This window comes from Ahaetulla prasina, chromosome 8 (genome assembly GCF_028640845.1).
Source record: "Ahaetulla prasina isolate Xishuangbanna chromosome 8, ASM2864084v1, whole genome shotgun sequence".
Taxonomy (NCBI): Eukaryota; Metazoa; Chordata; class Lepidosauria; order Squamata; family Colubridae; genus Ahaetulla; species Ahaetulla prasina.
The window spans coordinates 37,663,743-37,681,769 of record NC_080546.1 but is presented as its reverse complement, the minus strand read 5'-3'; the positions used below and the strand labels follow the sequence as shown (position 1 = coordinate 37,681,769).

Here is an 18,027-nt window from a genome sequence, read left to right as displayed (position 1 = left end):
GCTGTATATTATTATTAAGGGATAAGATAGTGTAAGATATCTATTGAAATATTAGAGGAAAGTTACTGAAATTATATATTCTTATCTGGAGAGAAGGGAAAGTTATAAAAATCTTTGTTTCTTACATTTTACTTTCTTTTTCAATCTTTTTGTATTTCTTTTTATTTATATATTCACATAGTTTGTATTAGCCTTATATCTTAAAATCCTTAAAATCATCTCAAGAAAAATTTGTAACATGTACCTTCAATTATTTTAAAATTGATTTTTCACTAAAGCAAAACATTAACATTTTGCCTTGGTATATTGTTTATACTATAATATCTTATTTGCTTACTTAAAAAGGGGAAATAGTTAATGGCTAAGATTTAAGGTCCAGTATCACTAAAAACACCTTACTTTATAAAATATTGGATATTGAACAACCAATACATAAAAAATACATAGAAAACTTTGGTCTTATTTCAGTGGAAACTGTTAAAATCAGCAGCAAATAGTAACACCTGCTGCATATTATCTATACACAGGAAGGTGTACACAAACACATTCACATTCTCTTTCTCTCTCCACTTGCTCTTTCCATTTATGGAAATCTATTCAAAGCTAAATCCTTCCAGCTGAGCTGTCAACATCTAAAGATATCTTTAGAATAAGCTGGATCACTTATCAACAGTGCTGGGGAAACTAATGAGGATTCAACTGGTGTTTCGTTGTTAAAACTGTTAACTATTCTGTTAATTTCAGAATTCTAAATGGAATATTAGACAAGAAAAAAATCTTTACTCATGGTCTGTTCAGATCCAAATCATGTAACAAAGCTGCCTCAGAAAGAATCATGGAAGAATATTTCAATAAACAACCCCAGTTTTTCTAAAACAGCTTATGGTATCAGTCATTATCATTACCAAAGAACATGGTTTCAAAACCAACTCCCCAACTATAACAGTGGAGATGAAGGCAAATAACAGTTATGAAAAATGGAAAAGGGCAGACCTATATGCATGCACCGTTGCCATTCTTTTCAAATATTAGAATAAGATGGCTTTTAACATGCGTGATTATTAGCTCAGATACTGTTTCAAAAGGTTTATATCTAAGTAGCAGCTAGAAATAATTCAATAATCATACAAACCAAATGCATCTGTTAAAATTGAGCTTTATAATTTTCAGTAGAGCTTTCTGTTAGCTAACTATAAATAATATTATTCATCAAATATGAAAGAGCCTATAGGGAAATGCATAGCCATCATCCTTATCCAAGAGAGAATCAATTCTAGAATTAGTTACTAGGAAAAAAAGTATACTACTTTCAAGAAAAAGTTCTCAATATACTCTTCCAAAATGTACTACTTTGCATTTGGGAAAGTCTTTATTATTCTAGACTGTTTTTCCAATATTTATAAAAGCTTTTTGAAAATGTTACTCTAGGCCAAGACTACTCTCCAGATTCTAATAATGTGCCAACGCAACTAAATTCTAAATAAAGAAATCTGTACAAACTTGTTGGCCAAATCTCACATGAATGAATGGCAAAATTTATGAAAAAGAACTTATAAAGAATTAGGAAGTCAATAGAAAAACCCTAAAGCACAAATATATTATCATTTTACCACAGAAATATTTATTTTAATGCCTAACAAGCAGAAAAATGTAGATTTTCTTTCTATTCCTCAAAATGAGAGCCATGAATTAATCACACATGTTCAAATCTTCCTTGTTCACTCATCACAGAGAACCAGAATTAGGAAATATGGAGAATGGGTTGAACAATTGATCTGTCAGGTTCATTTTAACCATATTTACTAAATAAAACTATAGTGATTGTATTTACAATGCATTCTAAGCCACAATAAAATAAACTAGCATTTAGCACAATCCATATTTATTTGGAAGCTATTCGGAAGCTTTTGATTTGGATGTAACAAGAAACTATAATTAACTAAACCTTCCCATTTTATAGATAGTCCTGAACTTACAATGATCACTAATAGAGACCATTCAAAGTTACAAGGGACCATCTCAGAGGTACTTACAACCCAGTTCTGAAATTCCAATGGCCAGGATTCCCCATGATTACATGTCAGGCTTTCGGCAACTGGTCCACATTTACATCTGTTGGCAGCATCCCAGCATCCCAGAATCACATGATTGCATTTTATAACATGTTTGCTGAAAACTGACATTTACCAAGAAGAGAGTCTCTACTGTCAGGGCGCTACCCTCTGGAACTGATTAATCCATATTAAATTGTGTCGCCTCACCTCCAGACTTACAAGGCGAATGAGCAGTTTCTAAATAAGATATATAAATTAACTAACCATTCTGTGATCTCACAAAAAATTAAGGTGAACACTTAGACTTATGGAAGGATCACTACTTTCAATTTGAAATTAAATTAAATTATTTGATTTGGAACCAGTGTGTGAGTGTGTTCTCTTCTAATGTACACTTGAACAAAATAAGCAGACTAATTGTCTCTAAACAATAGGTATTTTCAACCTCCCTGTCAATTGATACTGTATTCTCATCAATAACAAGGCATACTAATAATATTAAATGAAATATCAAGTAACTGTAATGATATATATTAAATATGCAATAATGCAACTTAACATTATATATTAATTTCAATTATTTAATCAAAATTTGTAGTCTTGTTATCCCACTGTTATCCCTCAATTTACCACAAGGGATCAAGGCTGAAAAATAGCTTGCTTTAGGCTACACGTTTAAGACAGATAGTATCTGAAAAATAAACTACTAAAGCAGTGGTTCCCAACCGGTGTGCCGCGGCACTAAGGGGTGCCGTGAGATCTTTTGAGGGTGCCGCCAAAATTTCGGGAAAAAAATTGCATTCTCTCTTGGCGGGAGAGGGGGAGGGAGGGGACTACCGATGCACTCGGAGAAAGCATCGATCAAGGTTTGCTCTAACTCGCCCGGCTCTTTTTATTTTATTTTATTATTATTATTATTTTAAAAGAACCCCTTCTTCAATTCAGACTCGACTTGGCAGCGCGCGCGAGACCAGAGGACCTCGTTACAAGGGCTGTGAAGTGACGCTATCCGATCAACGCATGCGCAAAAGGCGTCTCGAGGCAAGACACCGCTCTCTGCGCATGCGCCAAGCACTGACCTCAGGAAAAATTTTGCTCCGAGAAATTGTGGGCGGAGAAATAAGAACTGCGGCCAAAAGAACGCGTCGCCGCAGTTGCTGCACTTAACGCGTCTTTTTTTTTTTGCGCACCTCCGGCTTTTGGTTTCCTGGCAGCAGCGCGGGTTTGTGGAGAGCGAGGACGAGGTCAGAGCAGGTAAGGGAGGGTGAGGGGGTCTCTCCTTTGCTATTCCTCCGCGAGGACCCTAACGGAAGGAATACCGCCCGTTTGCAAGGCGTGCTTGGGCAGGGTTCTTTATTCCAGTCGGAATAAAAGCCACAGGCTAAAAGCCACAGGCTTAACGTCAAAAGAGTGGGTGCTGTTTGCATGCCCTCCTGGGAGGCGATTTTCATTCTCTAGTTTATTTTCATTTATTTTCTTTTCCCTACCAGCCTCGAGGGGTTGGCGTTGAGGTACCGTATCCCGTATATACAGTACAGGTAGTCCTTGACTTACGACCCCAAAGGAGCCTTCCTCTCCCCAATTGATGTTGCTAAGGGAAAATGGATTAAGTGAGTTTTGCCTCACTTTGCAACCTTTCTGGTCCTGTTTGTTAAGTGGATCACTGCGGTTGTTAAGTTTGCGGTTGTTAAGTTTGCGGTTGTTAAGTGGATCTGGCTTTCCCCCATTGACTAGGTCACAAAAGGGGATCATGTGACCTCCAGGAAAACTGCAGCTGGCATAAATACAAACTGGTTGTTGTCAAGCATCCAAATGTAAAATCACGTCACCGAAAGAGATGCTGCAATGGTTGTAAGTGTGGAAAATGGTTGGGAGTCACTTTTTTTCAATGCCGTCGTAACTTTGACTGGGGCCTGTGGCCTATTTCCTTATAAGGGTGCCGGGAACTTTTGAAAGGCTTTCCAAGGGTGCCTCAAACAAGAAAAGGTTGGGAACCACTGTACTAAAGTGTAGGCCAGCTTTTAGCTACTAATTTTAATCTCAGATTAATATTGATACTTCACCAGCAATATGTTAATTATATAGCCTATTAACTGCAGTATAATTAGAAACAAGAGTATTGTAGCTGCAGTTTACAAACAAGAAAAAGTTCAAAGAATGCATTTTCCAATATAAATATCTAAACATTGATATCAATATAATTTGTATAATGTCTGAATTTTTCAGGAGATATTATTCTATTACCACAATAATTAAATTCAAAGATACAGGACAATTTTTAAATCATATATTTAAACTGGTATCCATATACAGCCTATGAATTATACATTAAAACATATTAAAACATTTATGTTTTAATCACGGCATACTACCGTGAGGTCTCCCTGTATATTTGAAAAAGGGGAACAAGAAAGCACAATCGGTTTGATTGATTACAGGGAAACCACTAAAAGACATTTTTAAAACTTTGATACTGTTATCTCCACTGCTATTGCTGATATAATACAATACTCCTATAACTACACATGAATCCAGAAATAACCAATTTAATTTTCCCCCCGCCCCAATATTCCTCTGTTTCCATAATTCTTTTGTTGCTGTACTATTTATTTGAAACTAGCGGAACCAATTAAAAGTAATGAGTATTGTGGATTAAAAGATCTAAACTTCATCCTATTAACAATAGAATCATGGAATCTAAGCAAGTTGCTCTAAGCCTCCTTGAGCAAATTTCTTAATGCTGTCATTCAGAATGTTTGTTGAAACAAACACAAACAAAGCAAAATGTCTGACCAAAATTGAAAATCTTATATCACATTAATACTGAACATTTGTTAGCATAACTGAATATTAAAATTACTTTGAGTATTATGTATATTCAGAGGGAACTGGTATGTTTTATCAGTGATATATCACTTGACTCTCGATTGCTAAAGTGAGCATTTTTTCCAAAAAATGGCAGAAATATAGATTTGATCCTTTGTCCAGATATGACAGCAATATTATAAAGTTAAACAATATTGTAAATAATACACCACAGAATGGAACAAATTTTGGATGTTTTAATCCTGAATAATTTATATTAAATTTCACCAATAGTTCATACATTCAAAAGATGTTGAATTGGCGCTGGTAAACAGTTTCAAGCATTTATGTGCTAATCAAATTGTGGGAATTTGCTTCAATGTCTAGATAAAGTAAATCTGATGTAGAATTCAAATCTATCTAAAAATCCTGTCTAGATTCATGGAATTGTACTACATCCAAAATTATGGCTTTAGAGTTTATATTTTGACATATAACCTATGTACAATTCACATTAAACATAGCCTTGTTTAGTGACCGAATTGTGACTGGCAACTTGGTCATTAAGCAAAGTAGTAAAACATGATTTTACTTTTATTTTTCTTTGCTTTACAGACCTAGGAAAGTTGTAAATGTGAGGAGTGATCATAAAGTTGTTGCCATGACTGTAAATAGTTGCTAAATGAGGCACTAAATGAGGCATACGTGTATGGTCTTAATGTATTGTTTTTCATAGTCTCTCACTTTTTCCTTCTTTTAATGACTCGATTATGTTATCCAGCTATCTTTAAAGTTTAATAGATATATGTTGCTGGAAAATGGATATGAAATACCTTGCAGCAGCAGTTTCCAATCTTTTTGGCTCCATGGACAGCAGTGGTGGTGGCAGGGGGGAGGAGATGCTTTTGCATGTGCAACCTAATTCCACGCACGCACAAATAAAGCTTTGGATGGTCGCCTACCGCTTGAAAGGATCAGTTTCCAATGGGCCATGGACCAGTATCTGGAGGTTGGGGAATGCTGCCTTACAGTATTATAAATTTTTAATTAAAGCAACATTTGTAACTTATGTGTGTCCTAAATGCTATTTTCTGTAATGCATTTTCTGTATTTCCTAAATGCTCAGAAAAGAGATTTTACAGGGGAAAGAATACAAAAGGAACTATAGTTCCTGAAAACATAAACAGGAAAAAAATATAGAAATCCATACTTATGGTGAGGGAAACATGTACGAGGGGGGCAAGCTCTCTGACACAAACACAAGAATTTTGCAAATTCTTTCCTCTGGAGGTTTAATTTAATGAATTCTATAAAACTGTTAAAATAACACAATACTACTGTGTTTTAAGGATTTCAAGGATTTCTATTAATTATATTGTCTTTCTGTTTTTATTCTGTTTTTGCTCTTTGGACATTACTTCAGGTCTGTGAATTGGATAAGGTTAAAAACATTAAATAAAACTATCAATGCAAAAAAGCAGAAGTATTAGGATCAGAAGTAGGTACTAATCCTACTAAGTATCAGGATTGTACCGAAAAAGACAATAGACGTTCAAACTCCAGTCCTAAACTCCAGAGTAGTACAAGACCCTCTTCCCAAGCTCCAGAGTAGTTCAAGACTCTCTTCCCAAGCATCTTGACTGTATCTTCCGCATCATGAGTTTTCTAAAGACCAGTGGCATGCAGTTATATCTAATTCACTAGCTGTTTTGCATAGTTGGAGCTGGATGTTTGCATTCACTGCTCCATTTGCAACATATAGGAAAAGCAGTTATAAAAATTAAACAAAAATAAAAACAGATTAATATAATAACAACAACAACAGAGTTGGAAGGGACCTTGGAGGCCTTCTAGTCCAACCCCCTGCCCAGGCAGGAAACCCTACACCATCTCAGACAGATGGTTATCCAACATTTTCTTAAAAATTTCCAGTGTTGGAGCATTCACAACTTCTGCAGGCAAGTCGTTCCACTTATTAAGTGTTCTGTCAGGAAATTTCTCCTTAGTTCTAAGTTGCTTCTTTCCTTTATCAGTTTCCACCCATTGCTTCTTTTCTACTCTCAGATGCTTTGGAGAACAGCCCGACTCCCTCTTCTTTGTGGCAACCCCTGAGATATTGGAACACTGCTATCATGTCTCCCCTAGTCCTTCTTTTTATTAAACTAGACATACCCAGTTCTTGCAACCGTTCTTCATATGTTTTAGCCTCCAGTCCCCTAATCCTCTTTGTTGCTCTTCTCTGCACTCTTTCTAGAGTCTCAGCATCTTTTTTACATCGCGGTGACCAAAACTGAATGAAGTATTCCAAGTGTGGCCTTACCAAGGCATTATAAAGTGGCACTAACACTTCACGTGATCTTGATTCTATCCCTCTGTTTATGCAGCCCAGAACTGTGTTGGCTTTTTTAGCACTGCTGGCTCATTACTATGCATTCTATGCTTGTCATGTAAGCATAGAAATTCATTTCAGTGCACATACCCATTTTAAATGGGAAATAACTCTTCTAAAATAATTATTACCATAGCTTTAAAATCTTAAGAATAATGAGCAAGAAAATATGAATTCAATTAAATTCATATTTTAATCTGTCTTTCGTGTTCATGATTAATAAACTAAAGATGTTAAAAATGGAGCATTATATACACTGAAATAATTATCCCGGTATAAGTATTCAAATGAATAGCATTTGAAATTGGTGTTAAAAGTCATTTACAAAACAATTTTACCTGTTTCTGGCATTATCATTTTTTAGCCAGTCTAAGTCTCTTCCAAATCATTGTTTTCCTGGTTTTTTTATGTTATATTTCACCCAGGATCTCTTCCTTCTCCTTTTGTTATTACTCTTCTTTTTTGTTCCTTTTTCCACCTACTACTTATATCCATTCAATGAAAAACTATAGTCTTTTTACTACCAACTTGGTTTTGGATAGTTTTTATCATTTTCTCTTTAATTGCACATGGAAACACTTATATTATGGGCAACCATTTCTGCAAAGCTTCTCTTCTAAGATTTATATGCTGCCAATTATCCAGAACTCGCGATAGCCAAGGCGGGAATCACCCTTCACTTTATCCACTCAAAACAACTCCAAACTGAGAGAGAATGAGTAAGCCAAAATCAACCAATGAATTTCCATGTCTTAGGATGGACTTGAGCTTAGTTTAATACCTTAACGACTGTACTACATTGGCTCTCTTTGCCTTCTAGCTCTTTAACTGTATGTTTCAATATGTATTTTCTCTCTAATAATTTGAGTATTTATAAAGTTTTAATAATATTGCAATAAATCAGCCAATGAATTAAATCATCCTTAGGAACTCAATCGAAGTGAAATAACAAGTATTGAATACCAATCTCTATTGCAGGATGTGGTTTTGCTGTGCAGATTTTTTTTTATGAGAAGGGGATTGGCATTATACACCATTCCTAAAAGCCATGCATTTTGTTCTAGGCAGGAGGCATTCATGTACAAGCCCTATAGGGGCCTCTGGTGGCTCAGACTGCTAAGACAGTCTGTTATTAAAACAGCTGCTTGCAATTACTGCAAGTTCAAGTCCCACCAGGCCCAAGGTTGACTCAGCCTTCCATCCTTTATAAGGTAGGTAAAATGAGGACCCAGATTGTTGGGGGCAATAAGTTGATTTTGTATATAATATACAAATGGATGAAGACTATTGCTAACATAGTGTAAGCCGCCCTGAGTCTTCGGAGAAGGGCGGGATATAAATGCAAATAATAATAATAGACAAAAAAAATGCCTAATTATAATATTCCTTTTGCACTGGTCTTTTAAAAGCAGTACAAACATTTTGGTGCTTAAGGGGATTCATCAAAATATTTTGCCCTGTAGAAGCCCACAAACAAACAACTCACACAAAAAAAAAGGCAAGAAAAAAAATGCCTGTTAATTTATATGCATGGGGATACAATCGAAAAACCTAATTTAAAAAATTTTAAGAGTCAGAAAGGAATGGAATAACAACTATTAAAGTTTATTCTCTATTGAAGGAAACCAAAATATTTTTAAAAAACTGATTAAGGATGGATCAACATACGTTGATGAGCTATTTCGTTTTAATCTGCACACAAAATAATTACGAGCTAGAAAGCCACTTCAATTCTCCGCCTCTATCCCGCTTCACTCACACGAGCCCCGCCCTCACTTCCGTATTTACAATCCTTCCTCTTCCCTCCAATTCCGTGCTTGCATTGTCAGCGCACAGAGAGCCGCCACTCAATTCCTCCTCCGTGCCTATTGGCCTGAAGGAGAACAGCCCCGCCCAACGAAGACTTCAGCATTCAGATTTCGAACATCCTTGACAAACGATTGGCCGACGAGCCCGTTTCTCCCTCCTCTCACCCAGCGTCCACGGGCTCCTGAGGGAGCTCCGCGCTTCCGCTATTTTGGGGGGGGGAAGGGGGGAAATGGATTCGGTCCTCAATAAAAGATAATCGCACACCGTTCGCACTCCCCACCCCCCGAGAGCCGGACTCCCGGCACCGCCACCTGTTGCCCCTGACACGCCGTGGCCTCAGGCGGTTCCCACATCCTCCCCGTGAGAAACAAAAGTTTAGCAGGCGGGCAGGACCAGCGAGAGGAAGACTTCGAAGTCTCCGAAGCCCGCTCGCAGCGCCTCTTAATCATACACGGGAAGAGGAGGAGGAGAGGAGGCTTCCGCCCAGGAACCGCTGCAAGGAAGGCGCCTTTCCACTCCTGAGCAGCCTGGAGCGGATGGCGGGCGCGGAATTGCAGCGCTGCTCTTCCTGGTTCAGGCTCGAAAGCCAGAAGCAGCAGCGGCAACCCATACGCGCTCCCTTGCTTTGCCCCGACAAGCGGCGGTGCCCGCCCCAAGCGCGCACAGACGCAAAACCGCACATTGCGGCCGCAGCGCGGTCAGGTTGCTAACGCGGACAGCACGCCAAGGTGATCACTTCCTGGATTCGTCCTCCCTCCATTACTCCGGCGCTAGTGCCGCCCCCGAGAAGAGCCCGCGAGCAGCGTGCGCAACCTCCCTCTCGCCTGGCCCACCCTTCGCCGCTTCTTTTCTTTTAGGCCGCCCTCCCCGCCGGAGAGCCCCGCCGGATCACTTCGCCGCTTACCGGCGCGGATGAGCAGATCGAGCTGATTCGTGGGCCCCTCATGCAGGGAAGTCGCCATGTTTATGCCGCTGGAGCGAGCGGCGGCGGCGGCTTCGCATTGGCCCGCAGGGGCTTCCTGGCGGTCGGGCGCGCGCGCTCCAGCGCGCAGCCCCGCTTAAACGACGGACGCGCGCTTCCGCCGCCACACCAGTCACCGGGGGCCTCGCTCGGCCGGAGCTCCCTCTGCACGCTCGCTCCCGGCCAGCCACGCCGAAGCCAGCGCTCGGCTCGCTTCTCGCCCTCCCGCGTGGAGCGGCAAGCAAGGGCCCGCGGAAAAGCGCTTCCTCTCAGGCAGGGCGCACGCGATCCTTCCGCCGCCAGCCTCGCAGACAGGAAGTGTCGGGCGGGCGCTCAGCTCGCGCCCTCCCCTCCGGAGCCAGAAGCGGGGAACGAGCGCAGCGGGTCAGGCAGGCGAAAGAGGCGAGGAGACGGCCCGCCAGCTTTTCCGCCTCCTCCGCTCACCGCCGCGGGAAGGGATCCACCTGCTCCCGAGGCTGCCCGGCTGAGCTTTCCATTTCAGGAGGTTCAGCGGAGCGCAACGCTTCGACCTGCTCGCTTCTCCTTTACTTTTCGCATCTTCACGGATGGAGAAAGGACGACGACGTGGCCATAGACGAAGAGCCAACTTTTCATTCTTTCTTCGGCGTGGACGCAGCTTCTTTGGCACGGTTGCCTCCTGCTCCTTCCTGTCTTTGCAAGGCGGCCCTTGGCTCGCGTCGTCGGCAGTTGTTCAAGCTTGCACCCCACGTTGCCCGGAATTCTGGAATCCTGAAGCAGTCCGAGTTCTCTAAAAGCGCTGCAGGCTGTGAATTCAGAGTTACATTACCATGAAAGTGCCGTGCACTATTTTGTCTTAGTGAGTCCCACGGTTCTGCAAGCTTACCACGACGCAGAAATCTTTTCCCCCCCAAGAACTGATGTTTCTTAGACCCAGGATGTGAGCAATGGTAGTGTAGCCGTGAGCATAGTTACAATACAATATTACAAACTGTCAAGTACAACGAGCAAATTTGAAAGGTGGTGGTTATTTCACTTATTTGTTAAGCATACTTCATCCACTTGATGTTTATTCTCTCCACTGTTGACAACAGTGGCTGCAGAGTTTTTGTCTACATCAGCAATCTGCATTTCATGCAAATTATCTGCGTATTTTCTTACATGTAGCTTTTACCTATGACACAAAACTGATTGACTGGACCAGTTTCTCAAATTCAGCCACTAATACATTACAGCCCATAACATGATATTGTAAACAGTATAGTATACACAGGTTGCAAACGTATCAGTCACATGTTTTCCTACTGCTGACTGTTCCAATTTATGGTTTAACATTAATCCTTCCCCAAGTTATATTTGTTTTAATGCATTTTTCCTTAATATTACTGCCAGACGTCTTACAAAAATTAACAAGACTTTTACATCAAATGTTTTTCTTTATAGAATTTTACTACCTTTTTTTTACTATTCAATTATGTACATTAAAAGGCTACTATCTGAAAAAGAAGCGTGAGCAGAGAGGGAAAGATAGCTGCTTCTACTCAGTTTGAATTCTACTCACTTTGGAGCCAGTGAGTCACCAAAATACACTTGTGTATTTTTGTAAGTACCCCACTGACTACAGTGAGACTTAAAATCATTTGTGAACATGCATGTTATTCCACACAACTGACCTAGAAAAAAATTTAGATGTTCACAATCAGAATGCTTTTGAATTCCATGCAAATCTCCTCCAATGGGACTTACATTCTCAATTACACAAGTACTGAATTGCAGCTTTAGTTTATAAAGATAATTTTTTCAAAGCAACTTTATTTCAACAATTTCACTTCCAGACAAAGTAGAAATACCTACTAAATGCTTAAATCAAAAGATTGATTTCCTGGAGTTGGCTTGCTACTCCATAACTTTATATGTAACTTTTACAATACAGTACTTAGGCCAGTGGTGAAATCCTCCGTGGATCCCACTGGTTTGCTGCACACACATGCACAGTTCACACCAAAAGCACACACTGTGCACAAATGCACAATGTACACCAAATGCGCTTCGCATGGAAAAAGGAAGCTTAACAAGGTAAGTAGAACAGCAAGGGGGAGGGACAGCTGTGCCGCAGGATTTCCTGCTTTCTAGAAAATATAAATCTTGCAGCACAGCTGATCGGCAGAAATAGAACTGGTAGCTTTTTTTATTACTGATTCGCCTGACCAGTACGAACCGGTAGCATTTCGCCAGTGACTTAGGCCCATGTAAAGCAATGAACTTGAGTATTTTATCCATTGCACTCTCTTGTGCAAAAGGAAGGATAGGTATCTGTAAAGAGGCAAAAGTAGCAAAAGACATAACATTTGTGTGATGCATAATTTGCCTACTTTGTTAAATGTTTGACACACCTTAATTGTAGCATTGGTATGATGGCCTCACTTGTTGCAGATACTACTGAAAGGGGTAAACTAGGATTTGGGGAAGAGTCAGCAAGTCCAACTCAGCCTTGACCTTTTTTTCTCTTGCTAAATGCATAGGAAAAAAGAAAGGCATACTCAAGCTCAGTGCTTTGCAAAATCTTTTGAATGGGTCTCTTTCAAATCAAGCATAGTGACTACATGGGCATATCCACATTGGTTCTTGTAGCAAAAATACAGAAGTCATTTGTCACTGGTCTCTAATAAAATAGTTTTTTCACTTCCCAGTCTGTTACAGCCCTAATATTCACCAAAGGTTCTCCATCCAAGACTACTCAGACAAGAACCTGCTTGGCTTCTGAGCTCAGACAAGGAAAGCAGTGTTGCTAAAGCACTCATTTTTTCATTGCCACTGAATAAAAATTCCTTGTTAAAGCTACCTGTCAGATCTAACTCAAAAATTAAACTCAGATGAAATTATACTTTCAGAGATTCATCATTTCCCTATTAAAATTTTTAAAGCATACTGATTTTTATAAGTATTAGGAAAACATTTTGAATAGTCATTAAACATCAATGAGAAAACATTGTAATCTTACAATATTGCTATTTTATAAAACATATTTTATGATTTGGAATCAAATTTAATATTCAGAAAAATAATTTACATAAAGTACAAATATAATTAATTTTAACAAGTTGAAAAATCCAGAGAAAGAATGCTAAATTTATGTTTACGTCATTCACAATAAGGAAATGTACGTTTGGAATAGTTACAGGATTTCTTTCCATAATAGTTTTAAGTAGTAAGCAGTCTGGGGGGAAAAAAAGAAACTTGTTTTAGAATATATCTGAGAATTTCTTATTAATGGAAATAGTTTTTCTAAATATGTATGGTTATAGACAGCTAGGAAAAAATATACATACCAACATTGTTCCAGAGCAGTTTTTCCTCTCCCATAAGGTAAATCAAGGAGGATCTTTTTAATTATCCATGTTTCATCAAGGTCTTCTACCTCCCTGTGGCAACAATATTTTAAAGTTAAAAGAAAACTTTATTTGTGCCACAGGGAGGATTTCTGATGCAATATAAAGAATATAGAAAAGGAGACAAATGTTTAATACTATCATCTGATTAAAAAACACCTGTCTCTGGTGTCCTGAAAATAACAAATTCTGGAAGAATTAGTAGAAGTTTTAACAATTCCATTTTATATGAAGTTCTTCAAACATCAAATCATATTTTTCTTAAACTGTGTTTAAAAATAATATATATGTCAGTTTCAGTCCTGAATAAATTGTTTACATAGAAATTAAGAGAAATATTTTCAAATGTATATTTCTTAGAACACACTGTTCATGGTGCAGTATAGTAGGTTGGATCCGTCTTGTCCCTATTTTGAAGAGATGGTATCTTGCTTTGTTGGAGGAACAATGGAAATAGCCCATTGGAGCAAAGTAGGGGACAATTTTTGGTCATTCATCTTTATCCAGGGTTCTGTACCACCTTCCCTGTACTATTGCCTCTATAGTTTTAGGAGATCTCTCTCTTCTACAGAATAAGAGGAAGGAGAAATCAACCAAAAAAAAAAATCTTATGAAGGAATTCTGGATCCAACTCGCTAAAAAAGACTTCTATAAATATTATTTTCACACAGTAAAATAAAATACTAATATTTAGCACAAAGTACTAAAACAAGTAGTACTGTCTAATTAAACTACTTTTATATAATTTATTTAGTTTTATTTATGATGAGATTACATAAAATCTAAGGGATCATGTAAAATAAACTTTGAGAATTCCTATACTAAAGAAGACAAGAATATTTATAAATCAATAGCATTAATCTCTACTTTTATTAACAAGAATTTTGTTCAAAGAATCTCAAGATGAAATTCTAAGTTATCTTAATTGAAATATCTCATTTTTTATTCATCACAATTGTATCTCATTTTTAGCTATCTAAAGATACTGTAATTTATATATGCTGTTGCTTCTATCTAAAACCTAAACTTAAATCTTAAAAGTCAACATTATTTACTCTTAAAGTTCTAATAGCAACAAATATTTGGGGATGTTCTTCTAAATAAACATTGCTTACTGATTGGTTTGTGCAATGACTGTTTGAAGGTACAAAGGTGCTGAAAAAATAATTTTGCAACCAAGAAGTGTGTTCACAACCTTGCAGCATCTCTATCATAGCCATATGTTCACCATTACAGTCAGTTAGTACACATTGTCCTGTGTCTGGTGCATTTTTTCTTGTTTATTGTTTTACTCACACACAGAATGCCAAGATTTCTTAAACAATCACTTACTGAGTTGCTTTTTGAGGAGCACAGGTCTTCTTCCCCCAAAGATGCTAACACCAAACTCATGAGCTCAGATTAGATGGCTGGTAACTGCTTCCTATAACTGACAAGGCTTTAATCACTTTCACACTTTCTGCTTTTATTTGCCTCCTACATAACTTGTAGCTGGGAGCATTCCTCTCTGAGCCTGCTTAGTCTTGTAATCCCATCCTCTGCAATGAATGTAAATACATACATTAATTCCCTTTTTGTTAATTATCGCAGTGCTCGTTTGAGTATTCCAAAGGCCAGAGGAGTGGGGGGGAAGGAAAGCTGAAGTAAAATCATAAGCACAGTTGTGGTCACATGATTTTCCACTTAATGATTACATCATCTAGAAACTAAATTGCCAGTCCCAAATGTGCTGCTAAATAAGTACTACCCATAACTCATAACATTAAACTACAGTTACTAAACTTCAGTTTCATACTAAAGTTTTATTTTTTAAAAAAGCCTATTTTAGAAAAAGAAATTTCCATATTTACCCCAACACTAAATTTACATGGATATAGATCAGAGATTTAGTGAGATAGCTTCTTTTTTTAATTTTAATAATAAAATTAAGTGTGACCAACTGCCCAGCATCACTACCCTCATCTGTTCATGTCCCACCAGGATTTTTGGTACTTCAAGTAATTTTTGTGTATAAATACTGATTACTGTTTTTCCTAAGCAGTTTGCAACGTGACACAGAGCAGTGATATTTGAGAAACCTCAAAGATATCTTGAATATCTAATTTATAAGATTTTGCTCATACAAAATCTTACACTAAGGATTTTTTTTTAAGTTAAAGGTTTCCTCTTTCCAGTCATGATCGACTCTAGGGGCAGTACTCATCTCAATTTCTTAACCAAGGGAGCAGCATTATCTGAAGACACTTCTATAGTCATGTGGCCAGCCTGACTATACGAGGCGCACAGAATGTTGTTACCTTTACACCAAACTGGTACCTATTTATCTATTTGCATTTGCATGCTTTTGAACTGCTAGGTGGTCTCAAACCAAGGCGCTCAGCTTTCCAGTTGACAAAGTCAGCATCTTTAATTGCTGAGCCATCACTTATTTTACCTCAGTATCTTAAAATCCAAGGCTTTTTGTGAACTTTAAGCTCTAATTACATAATTACAGGCCTCCTTAAAATAGCATAAGTACATTTTTGGAGCTTTTGAATCTAAATATACTATATGTATAAAAAGCAATATTTCACTTGTTTGATCTTTCACAAAGAATTTTGTATATTACCCACTTAATTAAAATAATCTGTTCCTAGTTGCCAGGCCTTAAAGGAAGCTTTTCAAAATATGTATTGTATCAGCACAGATCCAAATCCCATGAATGTCCATATATAATCTCACCATATTAAATCACAATATTTACTTTACAAGCCAGACAAACTTTCTATAAATCTCTTGATATATCTTAACTAAAATCACAAAAAATAAATTTCCATAAATTGCATTATAGTTTTCTTCTGCATAAAACTCAGTACAATCTCAATTTAACATGCCATGGGTGGAATACTTACAGGTAATCCTGGACTTACAACCGTTTCTTTAGTGATCACTCAAAGATACAATTGCACTAAAAAAAGTGACTTATGACAGTTTTTCACACTTAACAACCATTGCAGCATCCCCATGATCATGTAATCAAAATTCAGATGCTTGGCAACTGGCATGTATTTATGACACAATTGCAATAACCAAGATCATGTGATCACTTTTTGCAATCTTCTGATAAGCAAAGTCAATTTGATTCATTTAACAACCATATTAATAACTTAACTGCAATGATTCATTAATAACTCTAGCAATAAGGGCAAAAAATGGGGCAAAACTCACTCACCGTATTTTTTGGAGTATAAAACGCTCCAGACTATAAGACCCACCTACCTTTTTTGGGGAGAAAAAGAAAAAGAAAAATCTGCCTCTGCCTCCCAGCAATTTGCCTTGTTGCAGCAAACAGCCTGCTTTAGTTTCATTTTCATTTTCAGCACAGCCTGATTAGCACAAGAAAAATCTGCCTCTGCCTCCCAGCAATTTGCCTTGTTGCAGCAAACAGCCTGCTTTAGTTTCATTTTCATTTTCAGCACAGCCTGATTAGCACAAGAAAAAAAAATCTGCCTCCTTGCAGCAAACAGCAGAGACCCGCTGTTTGCTGCATGGCAATCTCTACAGTGGCAATCCCTGTGGCCTGAAACAGCTGAGGGTCGGGAGGCCGATCCAACCGACAATCAACTGCTTGTGTTGAAACTGAAATGGGCTGTTTGCTGTTTGCTGCTTGCTGCAAGGAGGTAAATTGCTGGGAGGCAGAGGCCAAAGGTGGGTGGGCAGCTGGTGAGCGGGGCTACATTGCGTGTATAAGACACACCCAAATTTTCACTCTCTTTTAGGGGGGGAAAGTGCAACTTATACTCCGAAAAATATGTTAACTGTTTTGCTTAGCAATGGAAATTTGGGGCTCAATTGTTGTCATAAGTCAAGGCCTACCTGTACTGTACATCTAAACATCTGTTAAATCTGAATTTATGTTTTTTATATCAGCTTAGGACATTTGCATCAGAGGTGGTATTCAACAGGTTCTGACCAGTTCTGGGGAACTGGTAGCGGAAATTTTGAGTAGTTCGGAGAACCGGTAAGTACCACCTCTGACTGGCCCGCTCCCATCTATTCTCTGCCTCCCAAGACCCAGCTGATTGGGAGGAAATGGGATTTTGTAGTAATCTTCCCCTGCCACACCCACAGAACCATATGCCCATGCCCACAGAACCGGTAGTAAAAAATGTTGAATCCCACCACTGATTTGCATTGCTACAAAATTTATCTAACTAATGTAAAACAATTGCAATGTTTGCAATAAAACCTGACATTCTGTTAAATTACACAGTAATCCTTCACTTACAACCTTTTGTTTAGTGACCATTCAAAGTTACAATGGCACTGCAAAATGTGACTTATGACTGTTTTTCAAAGTTACAACCTTTGCAGCATCCCTAGGATCATGTGATCAAAATTCAGATACTTGGCAATTGGTTTGTATTTATGACCATTGCTGTCACAAAGGTCATTTGAACACCTTTTGTAACCTTCTGACAAACGAAGTCAATGGGGAAGCCAGATTCATTTTACAACCAGATTACTAATTTAGCAACTGCAATGATTCAATTAACAACTGTGGCAAGAAAGGTCATAAAATGGGGCAAAACTCATTTAATAAATGTTTCACTTAACATTTTTGGCTCAATTGTGGTCGTAAGTTAAGGACTAGTACAGTAT

General features: G+C 38.2%; 1 protein-coding gene across 9 annotated transcripts in view; it reads right to left on the bottom strand.

Annotated features, from left to right (window-relative positions):
* The window catches only part of ELF2 (E74 like ETS transcription factor 2), a 50,369-nt gene that overhangs the window by 11,924 nt on the left and 20,418 nt on the right, over positions 1-18,027 (bottom strand). The window contains exons 2-4 of one of the 9 annotated variants that reach the window (XM_058192693.1): positions 14,719-14,815; positions 13,327-13,478; positions 9,962-13,214 (exon numbers count right to left, since the gene is read on the bottom strand). The exons of 4 other annotated variants lie outside the window; for them this stretch is intronic. In XM_058192693.1, coding sequence (XP_058048676.1) covers positions 9,962-10,019 — 58 coding nt within the window. In that variant the 5' untranslated portion in view covers positions 10,020-13,214; positions 13,327-13,478; positions 14,719-14,815. The remainder of the gene's footprint in view (positions 1-9,961; positions 13,215-13,326; positions 13,479-14,718; positions 14,816-18,027) is intronic. 4 more of the 9 variants (XM_058192695.1, XM_058192694.1, XM_058192696.1 and 1 more) reach the window with 4 other exon arrangements.